The sequence below is a fragment of the Purpureocillium lilacinum genome, assembly GCF_023168085.1.
Source record: "Purpureocillium lilacinum CBS 284.36 DNA, scaffold_8, whole genome shotgun sequence".
Classification (NCBI taxonomy): domain Eukaryota; kingdom Fungi; phylum Ascomycota; class Sordariomycetes; order Hypocreales; family Ophiocordycipitaceae; genus Purpureocillium; species Purpureocillium lilacinum.
Genome location: NW_027072118.1, coordinates 2,035,288 through 2,056,203, shown reverse-complemented (window position 1 = coordinate 2,056,203; position 20,916 = coordinate 2,035,288). Strand labels below are relative to the sequence as shown.

General features: G+C 60.7%; 6 protein-coding genes across 6 annotated transcripts; 3 read left to right on the top strand and 3 right to left on the bottom strand.

Moving 5' to 3' along the window:
- Positions 1 to 409: 409 nt before the first annotated feature.
- Positions 410 to 2,678, bottom strand: PLICBS_010351 (isocitrate lyase 1; the record flags this gene model as incomplete). Its single annotated transcript, XM_018326541.2, has 5 exons — positions 410 to 767; positions 899 to 1,457; positions 1,663 to 2,005; positions 2,160 to 2,315; positions 2,448 to 2,678. 5 exons carry the CDS (start codon positions 2,676 to 2,678, stop codon positions 410 to 412), a joined length of 1,647 nt encoding a protein of 548 aa, XP_018174861.2.
- Positions 2,679 to 4,874: 2,196 nt separating this feature from the next.
- PLICBS_010350 (alpha,alpha-trehalase nth1) lies at positions 4,875 to 7,264 on the bottom strand (the record flags this gene model as incomplete). Its single annotated transcript, XM_018326542.2, has 4 exons — positions 4,875 to 5,028; positions 5,091 to 6,957; positions 7,011 to 7,074; positions 7,133 to 7,264. 4 exons carry the CDS (start codon positions 7,262 to 7,264, stop codon positions 4,875 to 4,877), a joined length of 2,217 nt encoding a protein of 738 aa, XP_018174862.1.
- A 2,914-nt stretch (positions 7,265 to 10,178) lies between these two features.
- Positions 10,179 to 11,075, top strand: PLICBS_010349 (uncharacterized protein; the record flags this gene model as incomplete). Its single annotated transcript, XM_018326544.2, has 1 exon — positions 10,179 to 11,075. One exon carries the CDS (start codon positions 10,179 to 10,181, stop codon positions 11,073 to 11,075), a length of 897 nt encoding a protein of 298 aa, XP_018174864.2.
- Positions 11,076 to 11,364: 289 nt separating this feature from the next.
- Positions 11,365 to 12,263, bottom strand: PLICBS_010348 (uncharacterized protein; the record flags this gene model as incomplete). Its single annotated transcript, XM_018326545.2, has 4 exons — positions 11,365 to 11,449; positions 11,505 to 11,908; positions 11,980 to 12,015; positions 12,069 to 12,263. 4 exons carry the CDS (start codon positions 12,261 to 12,263, stop codon positions 11,365 to 11,367), a joined length of 720 nt encoding a protein of 239 aa, XP_018174865.2.
- A 3,148-nt stretch (positions 12,264 to 15,411) lies between these two features.
- Positions 15,412 to 16,668, top strand: PLICBS_010347 (uncharacterized protein; the record flags this gene model as incomplete). Its single annotated transcript, XM_065601921.1, has 1 exon — positions 15,412 to 16,668. The coding sequence occupies one exon, from the start codon at positions 15,412 to 15,414 to the stop codon at positions 16,666 to 16,668; it is 1,257 nt and encodes a 418-aa protein (XP_065457993.1).
- A 2,871-nt stretch (positions 16,669 to 19,539) lies between these two features.
- PLICBS_010346 (uncharacterized protein) lies at positions 19,540 to 20,143 on the top strand (the record flags this gene model as incomplete). Its single annotated transcript, XM_065601920.1, has 3 exons — positions 19,540 to 19,552; positions 19,689 to 19,845; positions 19,915 to 20,143. 3 exons carry the CDS (start codon positions 19,540 to 19,542, stop codon positions 20,141 to 20,143), a joined length of 399 nt encoding a protein of 132 aa, XP_065457992.1.
- Positions 20,144 to 20,916: the final 773 nt, after the last annotated feature.

Here is a 20,916-nt window from a genome sequence, read left to right as displayed (position 1 = left end):
ACGACGTTATGATGCGAGATTTGACGGTGACCAGACATGGCGTGGCAAAGTAGACTGCTTGTCAGGAGTTGGGGAGTTGGCGGACTTGATGGCCCTGCAGCGGAGGACGGATTGCGGGACATTTGTTGGCATACTAGAACGGAGCAGCTGTGCTCTGCCGAGTACTTACTGTCGAGTAAGTGAGGCCTCCGTTACAATACACAGACAGGCTCGGGTCACTTTCATCGCATGGACCGACGGTCGGTTGCAGTTCAATGCTCCTGATATTCAATGTACAATGCGACAAAAGGAAATGATTACCCTAGATTCTTTCTTTCGTCTCGTCCTTCTCGTTCTGTCTCTCCCCCTCTCTCTCCCTCTCTCTCTGTGCGGTCATGATATCCAAACTGCCAACGGGCGCGCGCATCCTCTATTTGAACTGATCCTCAGTGACGCCCTTGCCCATGGCGGCGGTGGAGCTGACACCGCCGGTGACCATCTTCTGCAGCTCGTCGACGTAGGTGGCGCCGCTCCACTTCTGGTGCTTGACGACGTCGACGCCGAGCTCCATCTCGGGCTCCTGGACGAGCTCGCCGTAGGCGCGCATGCCCTGCTGGCTGTAGGCGCGGGCGAAGCGGTCGCTGATGAGGGCCGTGGTGTGCAGGCCGGCGAGGGTGATGAACTGCCAGCAGTAGCCGAGGGTGGCGAGGCGGCGAATGTACGTCTCCTGGTCGGCGCGGGGCATGGCCGTCTTCCAGTTGAAGGAGGGGGAGAGGTTGTAGGCGAGCCTGGATGCATGTCAGTCAGCCATGGCGCTTCTTCTGTTTGTGTGCCCTGCTGCCTGCTCTGTTTGTTCCTCGAGCGGGGGGGGGATACAGGGCAGGGCATCAGATGGCAAAGGGGAGGAGATGGAACGCACTTTTGGTGGGGAATCGCGGCGTGGACGCCGTCGGCAAACTCCTTGGCCTGGGCAAAGTCGGGCAGCTTGCTCTCCATCCACACGGCGTCGCAGTACGGGCCGTAGGCGATGGCGCGGTTGACGGCGCAGTCGCAGCCGCCCTTGAGGCGGTAGTAGCCCTCGCGGGTGCGGGGGGCGTCCCAGTCAAAGTAGACGTCCTGGCCGCCGAGGATGCCGCGGGCGACGGCGCGGGCCTCGGCGTTGCTCTTGCCCTTGGCCTGGGCGGCGTACTTTGCCTTGGCGGCGGCCTTGTCGCGGACGGACGAGGCGGCGTCGATGGCGGCGGCGACGGCGTCGTCGAAGCGGGCGAGGCCGGCGGCGGCGAGCCACTCGTCCTCAATGCGCTGCAGGGCGTCGCCCGTCTTACCGGCGGCCTCGGCGGCGACCATGAGGTCGTTGAGGGGCTGCAGCTTGGGGTTGGTGGAGCCGAGGATGAAGGCGTGGTCGCGGGGGTCGATGGTGGTGGTGATGAGGGTGGCGGCCTCGGCGTCGGTGCGGGCGACGGCGATGAGGTCGGTGCCTGTGTTCGAAACCAGTCAGATATTTTCACATGGAATTGTTGAATTGCCTTGGCATGTCTCTTCTCGCAAGAACAACTGCGCTGTTTGTTGCCCGTTGTGCGGAAGACGAGGGGTTGGTGGTTTCGTTGAGTCACACACACAACAACTCTCGTGTAAGTGGGCTTCACGGACAAGCACAAAGGTGGCAGGCAGGCACAGACTCACCCATAATGTCGGCCTGGGCGCGGATGGCGACGAGGCGGCTAATGTGCTCGCTGATGGGGACGAGGACCTTGCCGGCCATGTGGCCGCACTTCTTGGTGCCGGGGGCCTGGTCCTCGATGTGGATGCCGGCGGCGCCCTTCTCGACGAAGAGCTTGGTGAGCTTCATGACGGCGGTGAGGCCGCCGTGGCCCGTGTCGGCGTCGGCGATGATGGGCCGCAGGTAGTCGACGTGGGCGACGGAGCCGCGCTGGGCCTTGGGCGTCGAGAGGCGCTCCTGGCGCTGCTTGCGGTCGTGGAAGAGCTGCGCCATGAAGAGGTGGCCGACCTTGTTGGGGACGGTGGTCTGGGAGGTGGAGAGAGACTTGCTGTTAGCATGTGATGCGCTCTCTGCTCGTTGATTCTTTTCCCTTTTACACCGCGTGCGCCCGCAGGCGCCCGCACGCCGTTCTTGAGAGAGGCCGGCTGGGGGTTGTAACAGAGGCATTGGAGGCACGTACGTAGGGGTAGTCGGCCAGATCGGGGCCCGGCTCGTCCGAGGCCGAGGCGGTGGAAGACGACTGCCAGCCGGAGACGTAGACGGTGTCGAGGTACTTGGCCATCTGGGTGACCATGGTGGGCTCCAAGCAGCCATACGTGTAGCTGGCGTCCTTGTTCTGCAGGGAACAACACCAAAGCAGTCAGCATCTGTCAAGCAAGAGAGCGCGGCGCGCCCACACACCCCGCGGGTGAGGTGGTGGGAGAGAGAGAGAGAGCACATGTCACGAACGGGGAGAGGGAGAACCTACCGCGAACCGGCCCTCGAGAATCTTCCACAGCTTCTTGGCCTGGGCGTTGCTCGGGTACTCAATCTTGAGGTTGCCGCGCTTGGAGACAATCTGCTCGGCGGTAAAGGGCCGCTTGGTGTGCTTCCAGCGCGAGTCGCTCCACCACGCCTTGACCTGCTCGACCTCCTTGAGGAACTGGGCGTCCTCGGCGGCGAGGTCGGCCGCCGGGTTGAGCATGTTGTTGGCAGCCATGGCTACAGTCTTTTTCCTTTCTTCTTTCTGTTTGTACCTTTGGTGAGTGAATTGCGCGGAAAGAAGGACGCCGGCAGCAGCAGCAACATACTTTTTGCAATCAGTCGATGGCCCGAGGGTGGGAATTGGGGTGGGTGGGAGACGAGGCACGGAGGGGCGGAGGGGCAGCAGCGCGGGACCTCGGCAGTGATACGTGTGGTGATGTTGTCGAGCAGCGTAGAAATAACGGCACGACACCACGGGGGGGAATTGGGAAGGGGGGGAGAAGGGAAGAAGATGCGAGGATGAGGATGGAGATGATGAAGATTTGGGGAAGGGAAGGGAAAAGAGTCACAGGTTCGGAGGGAGTCAGTCACAGCACGAGCCGGGAAACTGCCATACTAAAGTTATAAGCTGGTTCGGCCGGCCGACGACGTCTACCACCAGAGAGAGAGCATGTCACTCCCGGCACACCAGCAACCAGCAGCCAGCAGCAGCACCACGGCAAACACACCAGCTTTTGCGCCTCGGAACTTGGCCGCCCCGTCCCGTGTGCCGGACCATCCCGGGAAGAGGGCAGACAGAGAGTGAGAAGGCCTGGAGCATCGGCCGCTGGGCCTCCAATTCACACCGGTTCATCAGCCCGGGGGGGCAGCTGGCTGGCGGGCAACAAAACCGAGGCGCGCGCGCACGCACGCACGCACGCACGCAACGCACACGCGCGACACCCGAGAGTCTCCACGAACCGGTGACGTCCCTCCGCTTCGGCTCAAGGGCGACACGCTCAATGGTTCCCCGGGAAGTGTGGGTTTTTAGCCGCCATTGGCCGAGGCCCAGGGAATGGGCAAAGGGGCGCCTCCGCCGCCGGCGCCGCCTCCGCCGCTCTCGCCTTGCCACACCCGACCTCACCCCAGGCGCTGTTGTTGCGCTGCTACAGCGGGTTCGTCAGGGAGCAGCTGCCCTGTGGAGGGCCAATGCCTCGCCACTGCCAGGTCTGGCTGGCTGGCTGGCTGGCTGGCTGGCACTTGGCTGGCCCTCCCTCCATCCTCCGCGACGCCGAGCATGCTCCACATCCCCGCAGCCGCCGATTGGGGCTCTCGGCTCGTGGCCAGCCAGGTACCTGCGCGTACCTACCTACCTACCTTCCCGCCTTTGACGCATTGCCCGTCTCGACTCACAAGCGTCTCTGGTTTCGACTCTCGTGCATTGCCGGGACTCGAACCAACACCGCCCGTTCGTTGCTGGTTTTGCCGTGTTTCCCCATCATGCCATGAATAAGCCGCCTTACGAGGCGACAGGGCCCGAAAAAGAATGCAACTCAATGGTCCTTGAAAGAATCTCCCCAACGTGCCGGCCGTGACACCCACGCCCTCCCTCGGTGACTTGACCACGGGCGGCGGGCCACCGGCTAAGGGCACCTACCTACCTCAGGTGAGAGGTACGCCCCAGGTACTTGGCCCTGCCGCGCCGCCCCACACCCCTCCATCGCCCCTTCCGCCTGCACGGCCGCGACGGGCCTCCGGGGCACCGGAGCTTTTGGCATGTGATGATGAATCGCTGATGATGATGATGATGCAGCCAGCAGCACCACTTGTTCCAAAACGCTGCCCAAGCCACATCTGCGGCGTCCGTATTTGCGCTCGTGTACAAGAAACGTGCTCGCAGGAACGCCAATGCAAGTCGGATTCGAAATCGGGACGTCAGATTTTCACATCGTACGTAGTCTCTCGTTGAAAAAAGTGCCGGGACTTCTTGCATCGCAGGCTGAGCAGCGGCGTCACCACGAGCTGCCCAGCCTGCCCGGTGTCGCAGACGGACAGGGCCAAGGGTAGGTCGGGAGCCCCAGAGTGCTATGCGTCGCTGTCACATGGTCAAACGTCCAATGCCTGACTCAACGCCAAAACAGCCGTCGGCATGTGGCAGACCGGTCTCCCGCTGTCCCAAACTCCGTGTCATCATCGCGATTAGACTACTGTATCAATAATTCCTGACATCAAGCACCACGTGCCGCTTTGCCAATCCACCCATCCTGCGACATCCAGATATGACCAACGGCGCTTCTTCTGTCCTCCGACATGCTTCCATGCAATCCTATGCCTGCTAGCCGCGCAAACCACTCTTCCAACAGAAAAAAAAGCCGACTGAAACCACCATGACTCTTCCAGAAACCGAAAACACTCTGTCATGTCAAAATGCTAATTAGTGCAACCGCATGCCTCATGGCAGCGCAAAGTCTGCCAGCGCCTTCTCCTTGTTCTGCTCCACGGCCTTGATAAACGTCGGGTACGGCGTCAGCGTCCCCAGCGCGCGACGCATGTGCGCATCGACAATCTGCAGTCCGTACACGTAACTGGCATTGACCCAGCCGAATCTGTCGCGCTGTTAGCTATCGGTTCGCCATCAATCACAGCACCGCGGCCATCAATTACTCACCCCTCTTTGGCGACGCCCTTGAAGTCGAGGCCCTGGTTGCCGTACTCGGCGTCGACTCGGTGTGGGTCCACCGGCCGGGTCACGTCGTACTTTTCCACCACGACGCCGTTGAAGTCGACAAACGCCTTGGTGATCATAAAGAGCCACTTGTACGCCAGCCGCTCCGCCTCCTCCGTGAAGCTGTACCGCAGCAGCCCCGTCCACGCCAGCATCTGCTGCGGCGCCCATCCGTACGGGAAGTCCCACTGTCGGTTCGGCCGCTCCAGCCCGATCTCGCCGCGCGACTTTTCCGTGCCGGCCAAAAGGCCGCCGTACGCCTCAAACTTGGGCAAGCCTTTCTTCACCATCTCGGCAGCCTGCTTCGGCGACGCGATGCCCGCCCACATGGCCCAAAATGTCGTCGCCGTTTCGTACGTGCACCGCTCCTGCTTGACGAAGTCGTAGTCAAAGAACATGCCCTCCTTCTCGTCCCACATGAGCTTGTCCATCATCAGCTTGCGCCGCTTGGCGCGTCGGTCCCACGCCGCCGATGAAAGCACCTCATCCGCCTGGTACGGTGTACCGGCGCAGAACTCGGCAGGAACCACCAGCTTGTCGCCAAACACACCACGAATCGTTCGGGCAATGTCGGTCTCGTACTTGAACAGGAGCGAGTTCAGGTCAATCGTGGCCAAGTTGGCGCAGACCCCCTCGAACCGATACGACGTGTCGTGTCCCGACTCGCGAACCGCCCGGTCGTGCATGAAATACTCGTCGAGTGCCGGCTCCTTGACCTCGCCGTGGTTGTAAGCTCGCACAAACTCGTTGAACTCCATCTTGTGCTTCTTGACGTAGGGCTCGAGGATGTGCACAAAGTGGCCCGCCTCCGTCTCGGGTGGTACACCCACGCCTTCCGGGCAGTACCGCGACAGCCCGGTGACGGGGTCAAGTCGCGGGTCACTGGTCCACACGCTGTGGTACTCCTTGATGGCGGCCAGCATCGCCCGGCGCAAAAACTCTTTGGAGTCGGGCTCGTGCTTGATCTTCTCGTACACGCGCAGGGCCATGTCGGTCAGGAACGGGGGCTGCGACCGACCAAGGTAGTACGATCTCGTGGCGTTGAGGATCTTGCCGTAGTGCTCGATGCAGAAGCAAAAGTTCAAGACCATCGCTTTGGCCAAGTCGACCCTGTCGTTGACGAGCAGGCCCAGCGACTCCATGTAGCTGTCCCACCCGTACAGTTCGTTGAAGCGGCCACCCGGCACGACAAACGGCAGACCCTTGAGTGTGACGTTGTGGTGCTCATCCTCACTCTTCTCCACGGCCACGGCCAGCAAGCCGGGCTTGTCGTTCATGTCCCGAATCACCTCGGCGGTGATGTTGGCGGGCAGGAGCTGCACGTCGAGGCGGATTTCCGGGCGCTCCTTGGCCACGCGCGTGTAATACTCGAATTGCTCGGGGGCGCCGACGGGGACGTAGATGCGGGGCCGTGGGTCGTCGGTCCAGTCCTTGGGATCCCGGGCGGCGATTTCGATGGTCGACGCATCGATGCGGCGCGTCAGGCCATCCCAAAAGTGGTCCCGAATCAGGCGCGACAGACGGTCAACGGGGTTCTCGTTTAGCCGGCCCTCGTCGAGGATAATCTGCTTGCGGCCGTACTCCTTGGCCAGGGTCAATTCCTGCAGCAGGTTTGACAGCATGTAGGTGCCTCGGACGTCGAATCGGTTGTGGCCGGCAGATGCGGCGGTCCGCAGCGACAGGACCTTGGGACCATTGTCCTCTATCGTGATCTGCATGTTGTTGTCTGTGTCTTCTTGCTCCCGGAGACTGTTGAGCGTGGCGTCGACCTGGATGAGGAATCGCCGGCCGTGGGGGATGGTTGACTCGTCTACCAGCAAAGGTCAGGGACTCTGTTGGATTGATTGCGCCGAGATGGCTTACCATGGCTTCCGCGGCGAAACGGTTCTCGCAGCCCGACTCGCTCAAATTGCTTCAGGATGCTGTTCTGCGCAGTCGGTCAGACGCTGCACAGCTTGATCATGCTCGTACTTGGTGTTGCTAACCTGTGAGAAAGTCCGGGTTCGGGCGCCGAAGCGGTTCGTGTGGCGCTCCTCGGAGGCATAGTAGGTTTTGGCATCGTCGAAGACGCCAAAGTCGTCGGAACCACGCGTGCGGTGGTTCGACGTCGAGGCCATGACAATATGTGAAGTCTGTTTCGCAGCAATTGACAACGTCTGGTCTGGGCTGGAGGCGCCGTTGGCGGATGAATTAGGGATCGAGGGTCCAGCGCCCGGGCGGGCGGTGCCGTCTTCAAATGACGTGTGGCGAAGTGATCGTCTTACTCAGAGCGACGTGCGATCGGGGAGGGATGGCACGGATGGCCTGGCGGGTTGCGATCCGAGATGACCGGTGGTCACGAGGACAGGATGCAAAGCGCTCGGAGGCCAACAGAGTCAGGACGGAGCTTCGTCTCGCTTGAGGAGATGAGACGCTGGGCGGCGCGTAGGGAGTGATGGCGGTGGGATGACACTCCCTTGGATGGCGTAGCTGCCGTTGGTGGACGACGTGCGAATAAATAAAAAGGTGCGCGGTCGGATCGCACTGAGTTGCAAAGAAAATCACGACAGGTATTGTCTTTGCCCGCTCGCACGAGGAGAGGAAACCCCGAACGATGAGGCCAGGCGGGAGATGGGACGTCGTTGGCGGGGAATTACGTGAAACGTTCTAGTGGCGAGGGCGAGTTTTCCTGCGACTGGGTCCACGATGCCCGCTATGGCGGCCTGCCCGCGAGCGCCAGCCTGTCAGCGCCCCGTGTCTCGGAGCAGCTGGCAGTAGCTCCCCCGCCGTGCTCGCGCAGGGCATTGGTGCGGGCATGAGCTGCCCGGGTGGGTGGGTTCGCGATGGAGGCGGTGACGATAAGTCGCTACAGGGCGGCGGACCCCTGCCCCGGTCTGCTGCAGCCATTGGACCCTTCCCACCCCCCAATTGGAAACATCCCTCCCCAAGGGCCAGCGCCTTTAGAGACCACGGACGCCCCCAAGGGCCCCCACCTGCCCTTCTGGCCAGTGACCTCTGGGCGCTGGCGGCACTGACGGACGCAATGACGCAAACGCGAGAGATCAGAGCCCCACTGCCCTCTCGTGGGTGCCGTCGTCGTGATCTCGGCTGAGCTTCCGGAGACGCACGACCCTTGCAATATAAAAAGAAACTGCAAGCACTCTATCCAACGAGGAAAACACTAACGCTTCACGACTTGATGGATAATAATGCTGGGGAGCACGATGTGCGTCTTACTTTACGTGCGTTCGTTGCTCCCTCGAAATTCGTCTCGTCTCTGGGCAGTGGACACGCCAACGGCCCCGGAAACTCACGTCGTGCTGCTTCCGTGTCCGCGCCGGCATGTCTCCTTGGAAGCAACCCTGCCATTCATGTTGGGTCGAACCCTGTTGTCTCGGCATCGCCTGCTGAGTACCCGTAGATGGCACGATGCAGTCCTTTAATGCTCAGTCCGACGAGCACGGACCTGGCTCGGACACTGCCAGAGAGTCACATGGCCTTTAGCGTGATTGAGCGCAAGCAACATCATGTTGCACATCTCATGCCCTCTCTATCCCTTACCTTGTTGCCTATGAACACTCTGACGGCCAAGGCAGAAGCATCTGAAAGTCGGCAACGTCCCTCACCATGTTGTCCCTGCAGCTGAGAAGACACGACAGCAACGACAGCAAGGGCGCTGCTAAGAAACATGTAGGACGGCTTTACAACTAGCAAAAGTTGGCTCTACGAATAGCACTCCTTAAAGACATATACGGCAACGCGGCGATGCGACGCCCATGTGGCATTTGCGCTTACTCCCTAAGCTTATGGCACTTCCCCCTACGCCCGATGAGCTTCTAGAAATCCAACCACAAGTACGCCATGGGGCTGGGGGCAGTGTCAAGCAAAGTCAAGTGATGTTGATGCAGAGGGGATATTTGCTGCTGCGATCGAGTATTCCCAATGGCTGCTATCGCGGCTCAGCCAAGGACCACGTATAACATGCCCCCGTCTATAATTCATGCGTACTGGCAGCTTATGGCGCGATTGCGGAGCCTGGGAGTTGGAATACTCCTGAGGAGAACAAGTCCCGGCAACACTGCGTCTCGTTGAATTGACTTGCTTGCGCCGGGCCAAAGAAGCTGTTCAGATGCCTGTGAACTGCAAAGCAACTTGCATTGAACCTGTTCCATTGGGCGATAAAGCGCAGCCAGAGAAGGACTGGCGCCAAGGCAGAGTGGACTCTAGACCAACGCTGGGACGACAGTCCCACCGAGGATGCCGAATGACCCCGCCTCCACGCCAGTGCCGGCCCAGGCCTGCCAGGCAGCCGGGCAGCGCATCAACCATTGATGCCCGCCCGGGACGCCATTTGCCGACTCGGTCTGGGTGGGTCGATCATGCGACGCGGGCGTGGCCGTCTGGACGGATGGATGGATAAGGTAGACGGGCTGTGTGCCATCGCCGTCGGCCTCTGGATCAGATCGAGCAGTGCAACCTGGCATGGAGCATCTCGTGCGGGGGTGAGGGAGACTGACTTTTGTTTCCTCCCATCCGATGCTGTCCTGAATCTGCTCTGCTCTTCTTCTGCTTTCAATCTTTATCTTTGAACCCGGTGCTCACAGAGCAATTCGCAGTCGCGAGTCTAACACACAAGCACACACCCACTCACACACACACACACCTCTCCCGCCCGTCAGTAGTTTTAGCTCAAGCCCCCGCGGCGGGGGGGTCGCTCGTGTCATCTGCCCATGTGAGCGGTTGGTGACGCATTGGGCCGTGGCGGACTGGGCGGGCTGTACTTCACCCCCAGCGAGCCCGTCGCAGCGACAACGCCTCCTCCACAAACCTTCCTGTCCTCAACAGCTTTCTCCGCAGAGACGACCAAGCGACGTGAGGCGGCACGGTCATCTCCCATGACTCTGCCGCCCTGCGGTCCCCTCGTGTTTATCAGCTCCCATTGAACTGCCGAGCCAGAAGCGCGTGAGCTTCTCGCTGACCGACACTACCGTACCTTGCGTATAATACGCAGGGCACCATCCCCTCCGTGGCGCGGCGCGGCGCTGCCCCAAGATGCCCCGCGAGAGCCGCATCTCGGCCACGAGGCCAGTCTTCCCGACGTACCTCCTCCCGAGCTTCAAGTTCTCCTTCTCGCGGCGCCAGTCGGCGTCGTCGGCGTCGTCGGCCGGGTCGTCGTCGTCCTCGCACCCGGGAGAGTCGGCCGTCTCGTCTGCGGCCACGACGCCCAACAACTCGCCGCCCGACCGCGAGTCGCCCATCCGCGATACCACCAAGCCCGACGGCCTCAACAGTAGCCGCCGCCGCCTGTCGCGCGCCGCTCCCGATACCCTCCGCTGCATGAACTGCTCCACCGACGTCGCGCTCGCGTCGCAGATCATCTCCAAGGGCTTCACGGGCCGCTACGGCCGGGCGTTCCTCGTCGCACCGCCACCGACGCCCGCGGACAAGGCCCGAGGAGGAGGCGGCGTCGACGAAAAGGCCAAAGATGCCAAAGACCAGGGCCTGCTGGCCAACATCCGCGTCGGGCGCAGCGAGGACCGCCAGCTCGTCACGGGGTGGCACGTCGTCGCCGACATATGCTGCGCGACGTGCTCGCGCAAGCTGGGGTGGAAGTACGTCGACGCCAAGGAGCAGTCGCAAAAGTACAAGGTGGGCAAGTACATCCTCGAGGTGGAGCGCGTGGTGACGCACCGCTGCTGGGAGGACCTCGACGTGCCTCTGGGAGGCTGCGGCGACGACATGGCCGTCATCGAGGAGATGGGTGGCCGAGCGAGCCGAAGCCGCGGCGGCGCCGATGACGATGACGGCGAGGAGGAGATTGCGTTCGACTCGGAGGACGAGGACGAGTGCGAGGACATCTTCATGGGGGTGTGGGATGCTGAGACGGTGGCGAGGCGGAGGAGCCAGACGATTGCCAAGCGCGAGTCGATGGCCGCGGCCGATGCGTGACACGGCCGCTTGGAAAGGTGATCTGCGATTGCCGAGGCGTTAATGGTATAGGGGGCTTAGGAAGCGATTTGATGAGCCCGCAAGGCGTGGCGCGATGGCGACTGACAAGCCAGTATGACATATGGATACCCCGGGACACTGGATATATGATATTTTACTTCGTATTGCTAATACATGTGTTCTATTCTACCTGCATTGGGCCGGGCTCTCTTCAACATCTGTCAAGCACCGTCTGCCGGGTCCAACATCGGGTCTCTCTTTGTCTCTGCTACATCCATGATCACTCCTTTCAGTTGCCCTTGGGCGGTAGTCTGGCCTTGATAAAGGCCTCGACCTCATCCAGCTCCTCCAAGCACGCAGAGTGCTCCATGCCGCTGCGCTACGTCAGCATACCATATGTGAGAGCGGCTGTCTGTAAGGACTGCTCACCTGTACGTCTTGAGCGTCACGTCGTAGCCCATGGCCTTGAGCAGGCGCTCCGACCCCTGCGCCAGCGGGTACCGGACCATCTGGTCCCTGTCGCCGTGGGCCATGAGGACGGGCGTCCCCTTGTTGACGTCGTCCTCCGGGACGTGCTGCTTGAACGTCTGGTGCAGGAGCAGCCACGACGACATGCCGACGATGCCGGCAATCTTGAAGGGCGCGGTGAGGCCCGCAAAGATGCTCATGGCGCCGCCCTGGGAGAAGCCGCCGAGGATGACGCGCTCGCTGGGGATGCCCGCGGCGACCTCGTCCTGGATGAGCGAGTGCAGGTACTTGCGCGACTCGAGGATGCCGGCCGTGTCCTCGTTGAGCTTGGCCTCTATCGAGGTGATGGCGGCGCCGAGGCTCGTCTGCGTCGCACGTGTGAGCAAGGTACATTGCGCCTTGCGCCCATTGACTACGGCTTGCCAAGGGGACTTACAATATCGAACCAGCCAGGCATCGGGTAGCCATTGTTCTAGTTTTGCTTAGCAATTGGGACTCGATAGATGGCCCTTGAGGAGTACGCACAACGGTGATGGGGATGACGGGCGCGTTGGGCAAGATGAACTTGACCTCGCTCAGGTTCTGCCTCTGGCGCCAGCGCTCGACGGCATCAGCCCATCCCGCGCCGGAGTCGCCCAGGCCGTGCGCGAAGATGACGGTGGCCGTGTGCCGTCCCTTGGCCGGGAAGATGAGCGGCGCTGCCCTGCGGACCGAGGACATTGTGCTGCTGCTGGTGGTGGCGGTGGTGGATGACTCGGGTGACGACGACTGCGTGGCCGAAAAGTCGAGGAGCTGTGGGAAGAAGAAACTCAGCAAAAAGGCCGCTGCTGGGAGGACGAGGCCGAATGCGAAGACGAGTCTGAGGTTGAGCATCAAGGCCCTGGTGTGCAGCAGGTCGACGAACTGCTGTGCTGCGCTGTGCTTTGCTGCGGTACCTGAGGGGCGCGCGCCGCCGCTAGCGCCTCATTTAAGCAAGCCAGTGCTGCTCCGGGAGTGGACCCCTGGCGCGTCCACCACAATTGCGCGACTCGACGCTGGGAATCTAGGGTAAGGATTACCAGATCCTGACTGATTCACCACCAGAGACGCGTTGGACCGAATTGATAGCGAGTTTTGCCGCTCAGTCGGTGGGATGTGCCGAACGGAAGAGGTGCCGGATTTTGGATTTCCAATCATGGGTATGGCACTGGACGTCGTTGCTGAGGCTGTCTGTGTGGAGGTCGATGACGTGAATGTTTTCACGATTAGCATTGATGCTTAGGCAGATTAACATGTCCTCCACCATTGTATTCATGCACTGCAACGACGTCGTCTGGAGGCCCCCGTGGCTTCATCGGTGATAATAAGAGGAACGAAAGGAACGAAAGAAATGAGAGTAATAGCAGCAGGCGACGCGCCGCTATCGTCCCATGCCTGCACACCAAAAATGGCTGGCCGACCCTAGATAGACGACGAACATCTGTGGGAATAGCACTACTCTCATGATACCCCTCAAGAATGTCCATACACTCACAACCCCGAGCTATGTCAGTTAGCCCACTCCGCTGGCGGCAAAACCCCCAGTCAGACGAACCAATGGAGGATCGCCTCGCGACGTCAGTGATGGTGCGGACTCGGTATCAGTGGCTTCTACGTCTACAGCAAGCGCACCGCCTGCCCCCGGATCTGTGTCTGCTATGTGGGATCCTGCCACTGGGAGCAAAGTCCTCGGAAACATTGGATACCTCAAAGTCCCGGCGCGAAGCCCACGTCGCCCTCCTTCGTCCGATGGATCCCAGGCTCGGGCTGTAAAGCAATCACAACCACGGGATTCTCTGAAACAGCGACCTGGTCGGTTCTCGTCATCTTGAATCGCGTTCTCGGCGCAAATGTGTATTCACTCTTCTTCGGCTCGTCCGACAACGGCCTGGCGAGATGTACGCCGCCGAATCCCACAACCACGCATCGTCGCCCGACTCGGCCACCAGCAAAATGCCATCGGAATAATGAGTCGAATTATCGAGTCTGTCCATGAAACTCTAAACCATCTCTGTCGTCGCCATGGTTCCCACCGCCACGTAGCTGGTCAACATGTCGTCAAGCGAAGCTACGAGCTCCGTCCCCACTCTAGTTCAGCGGGCACTCGAGGAAGTCGACGCCCGTGTCTTGGACGATTTTCATGAGGACAAGACCTGTGAAGGAGACTGTCATCCAGTCGTAGACGCCCACGGCCGGTACTCTGTCGTGACTGAGCGGAGTTGCTTTCACGCGAATGGGCCTGAAACGACTCTGCAACGATTCAAATACCGTGTCATCATACGGCGGGTGGTTGGTCAGAGGCAGTGGTAGAAGAACTTGGCAAGATGACTGCAGAGTGCTTTGGGTGCGATGGGGGAACGGGAATTCTTCAGGGAGGACAAGGAGAAGAGTTATTTAGATACCATCGCCTCGCTCTATTCCTAACTTTACCGTCGTTGCTGTCGTTGCTGCTGCGGTAGGGCGGGCTCTACAGCCAGCAAAAGTTGGCTCGACGAATAAGACTACTCCTTTCTTATTAGGCGGTCGTCAAAACGCCCACCGCTTGCCTCCTGCCAAGGCCGCACAGGCACAGGTGGACCGTCGTCATTGTCGCTTTACCGACGCCGAGGCGTACCCCAGCTGGCGGTTCATGCGTGCACGTGGAGCAATTTCCTCCAGTCCGGGGCCGGGCCTTGATCCGTCGATGACTGCTACGAGGAGCCGACAGCCGCCATTAACTACATCTTGGGAAGGTCCGTCGCGTGGCGATGTTAACGTAAGAGTATGTCTGGTATAAAGGAAACGCGGTGCGTGGCATGGGAGCAGACCTGGAAAGGGGACCGCGGGCAGTGACGGTGCGTGCCCGGACGGCAGACAAGTATCGACGTTGGGTGTTGACTCGTTGATCTTTGATGCCTGATGTGAGATTCCTAGTAGCAACACGAGAGCCGATTCTGAATCGTGGGGGCCACGTGCCGTCTCCTTTACGGCTCCATGGCCATTCACCGCAGCAGGCATGATATCTTAATTTTGGCTCTGGCGCAGGCCTGCCTACATCTACGCCGATGACTTTCCGCGGCCGCTCACCGCAGCGGTCATGACTCAATGAGAGTCTTTCATTTTGGCCCTTGTACGCGACCGGCTACGTAAATGACTATACGAAGCCACTCACCGCACGCGTCCCCGCCATGTCCGATGTTGTCCTTTGCCTCGTGTCGATGGACACTTCTCAGTCCCACTTCTTGACGTACGCACCAACAAGCAACATGCTATAGCGACCAGTGGACGTGCCGCGCATTACGCTACGTTGATTCCCACGTATCACGTCTGAATCTCCTGCCACACTATGCTCTATTTTTCGTTATATACCTTTGCGTTTTGCAGAAACCGTAGAAGTGGACGTAGGGATGCCGTAGCCCTGGATAGCAGGCCAGAGCTGGACGCTCTCCAGACTTGTGGACTTGGATGAAGTGATGCTCTAATCTTGGCGCCGAGGATTGTCAGTCTTGCCAATTTCTCGATTCAGGAGTCATGCGAGGCCTTCCATGAAGAGTTGGGCCGAGATGATGATGCCCGCTCTGTGCCCTGCTCGTGCCGACTCCAGGGCCGACGACGCCCGAGTCAGTTCGAGTTGCCCAGCTTCAACCATACACGAAGAAGGGCCCTTTGGTATCGATTCTCGTGTACGCTGGTGTCCAATGTCATTACGGTAACCCTGAATGCACGACGTGCTGTGATCAGCGAGTATAGAAACCAACAGATCGACTTCAACCGCTGAGCGACTGAGCTGTCTAAGCACACCATACGACACCCTCCGCGGACAAGTACACCCCACTCAATCACTATTGAGCTATTCATCAAATCATCGAAGATGCGTCGTTTCTGGATCGCTGCTCTTGCTGTTGCGGCTTGGCTCCCGGCCCCTGGCCTCGGCTTGCCGCATGGCGACCAGTCAGAAACGAGCCAGGATAGCGGCGCCGGCGCCGGCGTTGCAGCCCTCACCGACGAAGAACTCGTCAAGATAGCCGAAGACTTTTCGGAAAAGGAGTTCAAGCGACGGCTGATCAACTACGACCTGGAGAAGTTCTTCATCGCATCGCAGCCGCCGCCGCAGAGCTCGTCGCTAAAGGCCCGTCAGGAAGGGCAGCTCACCGATCTCGCGATAGAATCCAAGACGGGCGTGCCCACCTTCTCAGCCATCCGCTCCTCGATCGACAACTTTGAGCCCGACTCGATGAAAGGTTTGAAGAAGATGATGATGGCCGGCGGATTTGCCAGATGGGTCAAGAACATGGTCAACGTCTACTCGACGAATTCGACCGACGTGGAAAGGGTCGTGGTGGCTACGAGCATCATCCCCTTCATGAGATGCGCCTTCGACGCCTCAGCCAAGGCAGAAAAGGGCAAGGAAAACGTAGACTTGAGGTTCGCCTTGTGTACCGCCACGGACCTCGTGTCCCTCACCCCGGCCTGGCCCCTCGCCGCCGCCGTCACCATCACGCTGGATCTCGTCCGCACCATCCCCCTGGCCATGGCCATCAACGAGGAGTGGGAGCACCTCATGGTCCCCGAGAATCTCAACCAGCGCCGCGCCGACAACTGGGCGCTGCAGCGCAGACTCATCATCACGGACCTGGTGTCCGGCGAGTGCAAGGCCCGCGTCAGGACCCAGTACGCGGCAATGCAAGTGAGCACGCTCTTTGAAGAGTGCCGCGTCAAGGGCACGCTGTACGCGGGCGCCATGCAGGCCGCGGCGACTGAGGAGGAGCGGCAGCGCATCCGAGAGACGGAATCTCTCGAGGGGAAAGCCGAGGTGGAACAGAAGACATGCGAGGCCATGTCGCAACTCAGCACGCAGCTTGTGGAGCAGACTCTCGAGGAATCCACCAAGCTCCTCAAGACGCGGCGGTTCGAGTTCGACGAGCTCTTCTTCAAGAACCACGTGGCGTGGATGATGGAGAACCGCCCCAGGGGTTTTGGGGGCATTCAGATGAAGCCGAAGCCGCTCATCGACTTTGCCATGTCCGTGCGGAGTGAGTACAAGCTGGAGAGTATGACGCATGATGATTACGAACAGGTCAGGCAGCGTCTGGAGCAGCTGCCGATTCCCGCCCCCTGTCGCGGATAGTTCCGGCACGAGATGTGGTCTTCTGCTGTGCTAAACCCCAGCATCTTGGATGTACATGGCAAGGCGTTGAGAAGTGGCATGAGGTAGGGATGAGCCTTCACATTCTGCCGGTGGCCGGCCCAGTCGTAGCTGAGCTGCGTCACTGGAGGTTTTCCTCAGGGCGTACCATTTCAAGACATAGCTCGTTTCTAATGTATAATATATAATGTGAGCCCCCTCACAAGTCATCGGGTGTAGTTGCAACGTTGGTAGCTCATAGGCTGCCTGCCGTGGTTGTTCCAGAGACGAACGGTCCCCCGTCCACGCCGGCGGGCAGTCCAGTTGCCATGGTGCCATCATGGGCCTACCTACGGAGGGGTTGGAGAGAAAGAGAAGAGAACAACATACGTGTTCAATTTCTGAATGAAGACGCAGGCGGCATTGCGACGCAAAGTTGCCACCGTTGAGCAGTCTCGTACGGGACAACTGTCGTCGAGCAGGCATTACCGTACATACGTATCCGTACCTGCGCCTCGGCGAATGCCTCGCACGAGGTCATGTGAGCTGGTGTTTTGTTGGCTTGGCCCACGTTGCACGTCAGGGGCAGGCGGGTGCGACGCGGAAGCGGTCCGAGGCCCTGGAGACCAGACAACATGTTGACTGACTCACCGAGAGATGCTCCGATCTGCGCAAGGCGGGAAGGCGAGACAGCGCAATCATCCCCGGCGGGCCTCGTGACCTCAGCTGCCCGTCATGGCGCCGATGGCAAAAAGCTGCGGAGCCCCGCGCGGCGACATCGGCAGCGTTGACGATGCGGCCAGCATGGCGTGTTTTCGGGAGCTGTGTCGTCCTGCGCTCACCGGCGGCGGCGGCAGCGGCACGCGGTAGGCGACCCCCAACAGAATCCTCCCATGCCGACATGCCTACCTAGTAGGAGCCAAACCAGCGGGCAGGCCGGGCGCCCGGCCGGACTCCGAGCTGCTGGTACAGTGGTAGTACGAGGTACGGAGCACAGCCCAAGTCACGAGTCCTGGGCCTGCTGGCGCCACGGGCCCCTCTCCCCCAGCGGGCCAGCGAGTCCCTGCATTCCGTCACTGAGGTGGGTTTCCGGCGCCTGGCGCCAGCGCCAGTCATGTACCCCATACCCCGCAATGGCGGATGCGCCATGTGGGCGTTCCGAGTACCGGCTACCTCCCTTTTAGGGGGGCGAGGCGCTATTCTTGGACGGGAACGCTCTGGGCTGTTCCAGTTGCGCGCAGCGCTTCCAAGCCCGGGGGAGGGAGGCCCGGTGCGGCGCGCGGGGCGGCGCAGGCGGTTCCATTACAGGCGGGCGGGCGGGTTGGGGGCCAGAATAGCGCTGGAAGCGTCTGGTCGAACCTCGCATGAGACGTCACCGTAATTGCCCAGTCCGGGGCAGCAGTAGCCGGACTCGGGAGAGCAGGAGGAGAATGGGAGCATCAGTTGATGATTCAAGTCCTTCTGGCCAGTTCCAGCGGTGGAGCTGGTTGCGGGGCAGCAGCGCCAGCCAGCCGAGACAAGTTGCAGCACCAGGCAGTCAAGGCAGTGCAGGAAGCCCAGCCCAGTAGCCCATGCCCTGAGGCCGGTTGGCCGGGCCAGCCCAGGCGAGCAAGGGTTCATGCTCAGGTGGGACCTCGCAGCGAGGGGCCGCCGCGCTGCCCGCCTGTCCGAGCTCAGGCGAGCTACCTGCACTTGCACCACCCGCTTGCTTGCTTCCACTGCCGCAACCAGGGGCGGGCTAGACCCGGCCGCGGTCGCTGCAGACGGGGGCGTCGAGGCCAATTGAGGCAATTGAGTCGCGAAACAGACTCTCCCATTGCGCAATGGGCGACGAGCCCCGCGCAAACCGCACACGGGCGTCAACCGCGATGCTCATTCCGGGTCGCGATGAGGGGATCGGCGCAGGTAGCGGGTACGGCGGGCGAATTGGCCACAGGGCGCCCGCCGGGTGGGTTCCCCCCTCCACTCCCTGTGCTGTTGCGTCAGTGTCCGGGGGGTCACGCGATGACCTCTCACTCCCCCTGGGCAGGTCTGGGCTGCTGCTGTCGGTCGGTCGACTCGAGCGTTCTGTTGACTTCCATTGCGTGTTTGCGTCGCCCAAACGTGAATCATTGCTCGATCTACTGTGCGAGGATCGGAGGTGAGAGTCACGGCTGGCTGGGCGGGGAGCAGGATGACGGACAGGGTGGAAGGCGAGTTGCGGGCTCCTGTGCTCCATAGGCGCTCTCAATGGCCTCATGCTCGGCCACGGCAAGCGAGCAATGCACTGCACTGCACTGCAACAGCTACCTTACTTGCGTCAACCAGACGCCGACAAACGGCCCCCCTTTCCTGCTCTTCCGCCGACTTCCATTCGGCATGGCAACCTCCCCAAGCAACGCAAAGGTAACGGTGACTTTGGCCCCCCGGCCCGGTTGGCAGCAGTTACGTACCTCCTCCCCATGAAGCCAGGTGTGGCCATGGCTTGACCGAGCTGATTGGTCCTCCGTCATACCACCCACCCCCCGGCACTCGCGTGACACCTCTGATATAATAGCCATCCTCCTCCTCCTCCTCACCCATCTCTTCCCCCTCCAAGCTCTCACTCAGCATTCCATTCCCATCAATCTTGCCATCAATCCATCCCAGATTCCCATCCTCCTCCTGCCTCCATCATCGCCACAACCGCTCTAAAGCAAAGCACGACTACCACACGCACTTACACGCCAACCCTTCTCGTCCGCTTACACCGAACGAGCATCAGCCAACGTTCTGTCGGTTTACCTGAACCCCTCGGAACAAAGCTCCAGCTACCCCTCCTTCGCCCCCGTAAACTCTATCTTCAACCCCACGCCCGTTCAACAGTGAGTTTGCCCAGCGCCTGCCCCTGCATACATGGCGGCATGCCGTGCCTTGTCGTCGTCTGGCGACGCTGCTGTTGCGAGATCAGCCAAGAAGGCGCCTCGCCAAGGGCACCGCCGCCGCCGCCGAAGTCACTACTCGCAAACCGAGGCTGAGTAAAGGCTAACGGTCATGTACCACAGTGACTCGCTCCCACAAGGCCAATGACCGTGACCACAAGAGCCTCGCCGACGGCACCGCCGCTCCCACAGAGCACCTTCCTCGCTTCTTCGCCAAGCACGGCTATGCCGACGCCGACCCCAAGAAGATCAAGAAGGACGGTGGCGGCAAAGGCAACTGGTACGTGCCACGCGCTTGTCTTTTAATCTAGTTGCGTTGAAACGGCGCGCTAACGTGGCTGCTATATAGGGGAAACTTTGGAGAAGAGGTAGTGGATGAAGACTTCCGCTTCACCAACGCGCGTCGCCGCTCCAACAGCAGCACCGTCTCACACCACATGGGCGAGTTCAAGACCAAGTTCGACGTCAACGAACCCGAGCCCGTCTTTGAGGAGTCGGTCCACGGCCCCACCAGCGACGAGGGCGACGACCTGTCCAAGACGGACTCGTCGGAGAGCGGCGGGTCGTCAGCTCATTGAGCGGCTAACCCGCCCCGTCCCTCGAGCCCTGATAGTCACGTCTTACGATTGGGAACATCTTCCAATGACAATGGCCGCCGCATGATGACAATATTAATTAACGAAACAAGACACCACAAACATTTGCTCTTTTTTTCTTGGGTTGGGAGTTTGGAACGACGGCGCGGGAGATTATGCGGTGGCTACAACGATGGGGTGTATAAGGACCGGAGTTTGCTTGACACACGATGCCTTTCACCTTGACTATGACGGGATCTCGGCGGGACTTGACGCATCTTGGCTTTGTACCACGCAGGCTCGCTGGACAAAGATGTACTATTGTATCATCATCACATCATCACGACGGCTACGGCTCTAAATATGAACCGCTTTTGATGGCCGCAGTTTGAGCTCTTTTACGACGTCGTCGCAAGTGACAATGGGTGATGGCGCCATGATGGACAGGCACGCGGAGGGGCGGGCAGCCCACGTCCCTCTCTTGCCGGATGGCGTTCAGCTCGTCCGACGAGAGGGCCCCAAGTCGACGGCGCACACACTGCGGGAGCGTCGCAAGCAGCGGCGCGGGTGCTTGGGGGAGGGATGATGGATGGCACCGCGCCGCCCTCTTCTGCTATCACTGGCTGGGACCCCGCTCTGCCACACACCAACTCGTGCCGCATCACAGCCGTGAGCGCCGGGCGTAGTAGCAGCTAGACGAGCTTGCCGATCGAGCCTCCCTATCTATCTTGGTGTTGCCGAGGGGGCGGAGGGAGGGAGGTGCGTGCCTGCGCCCC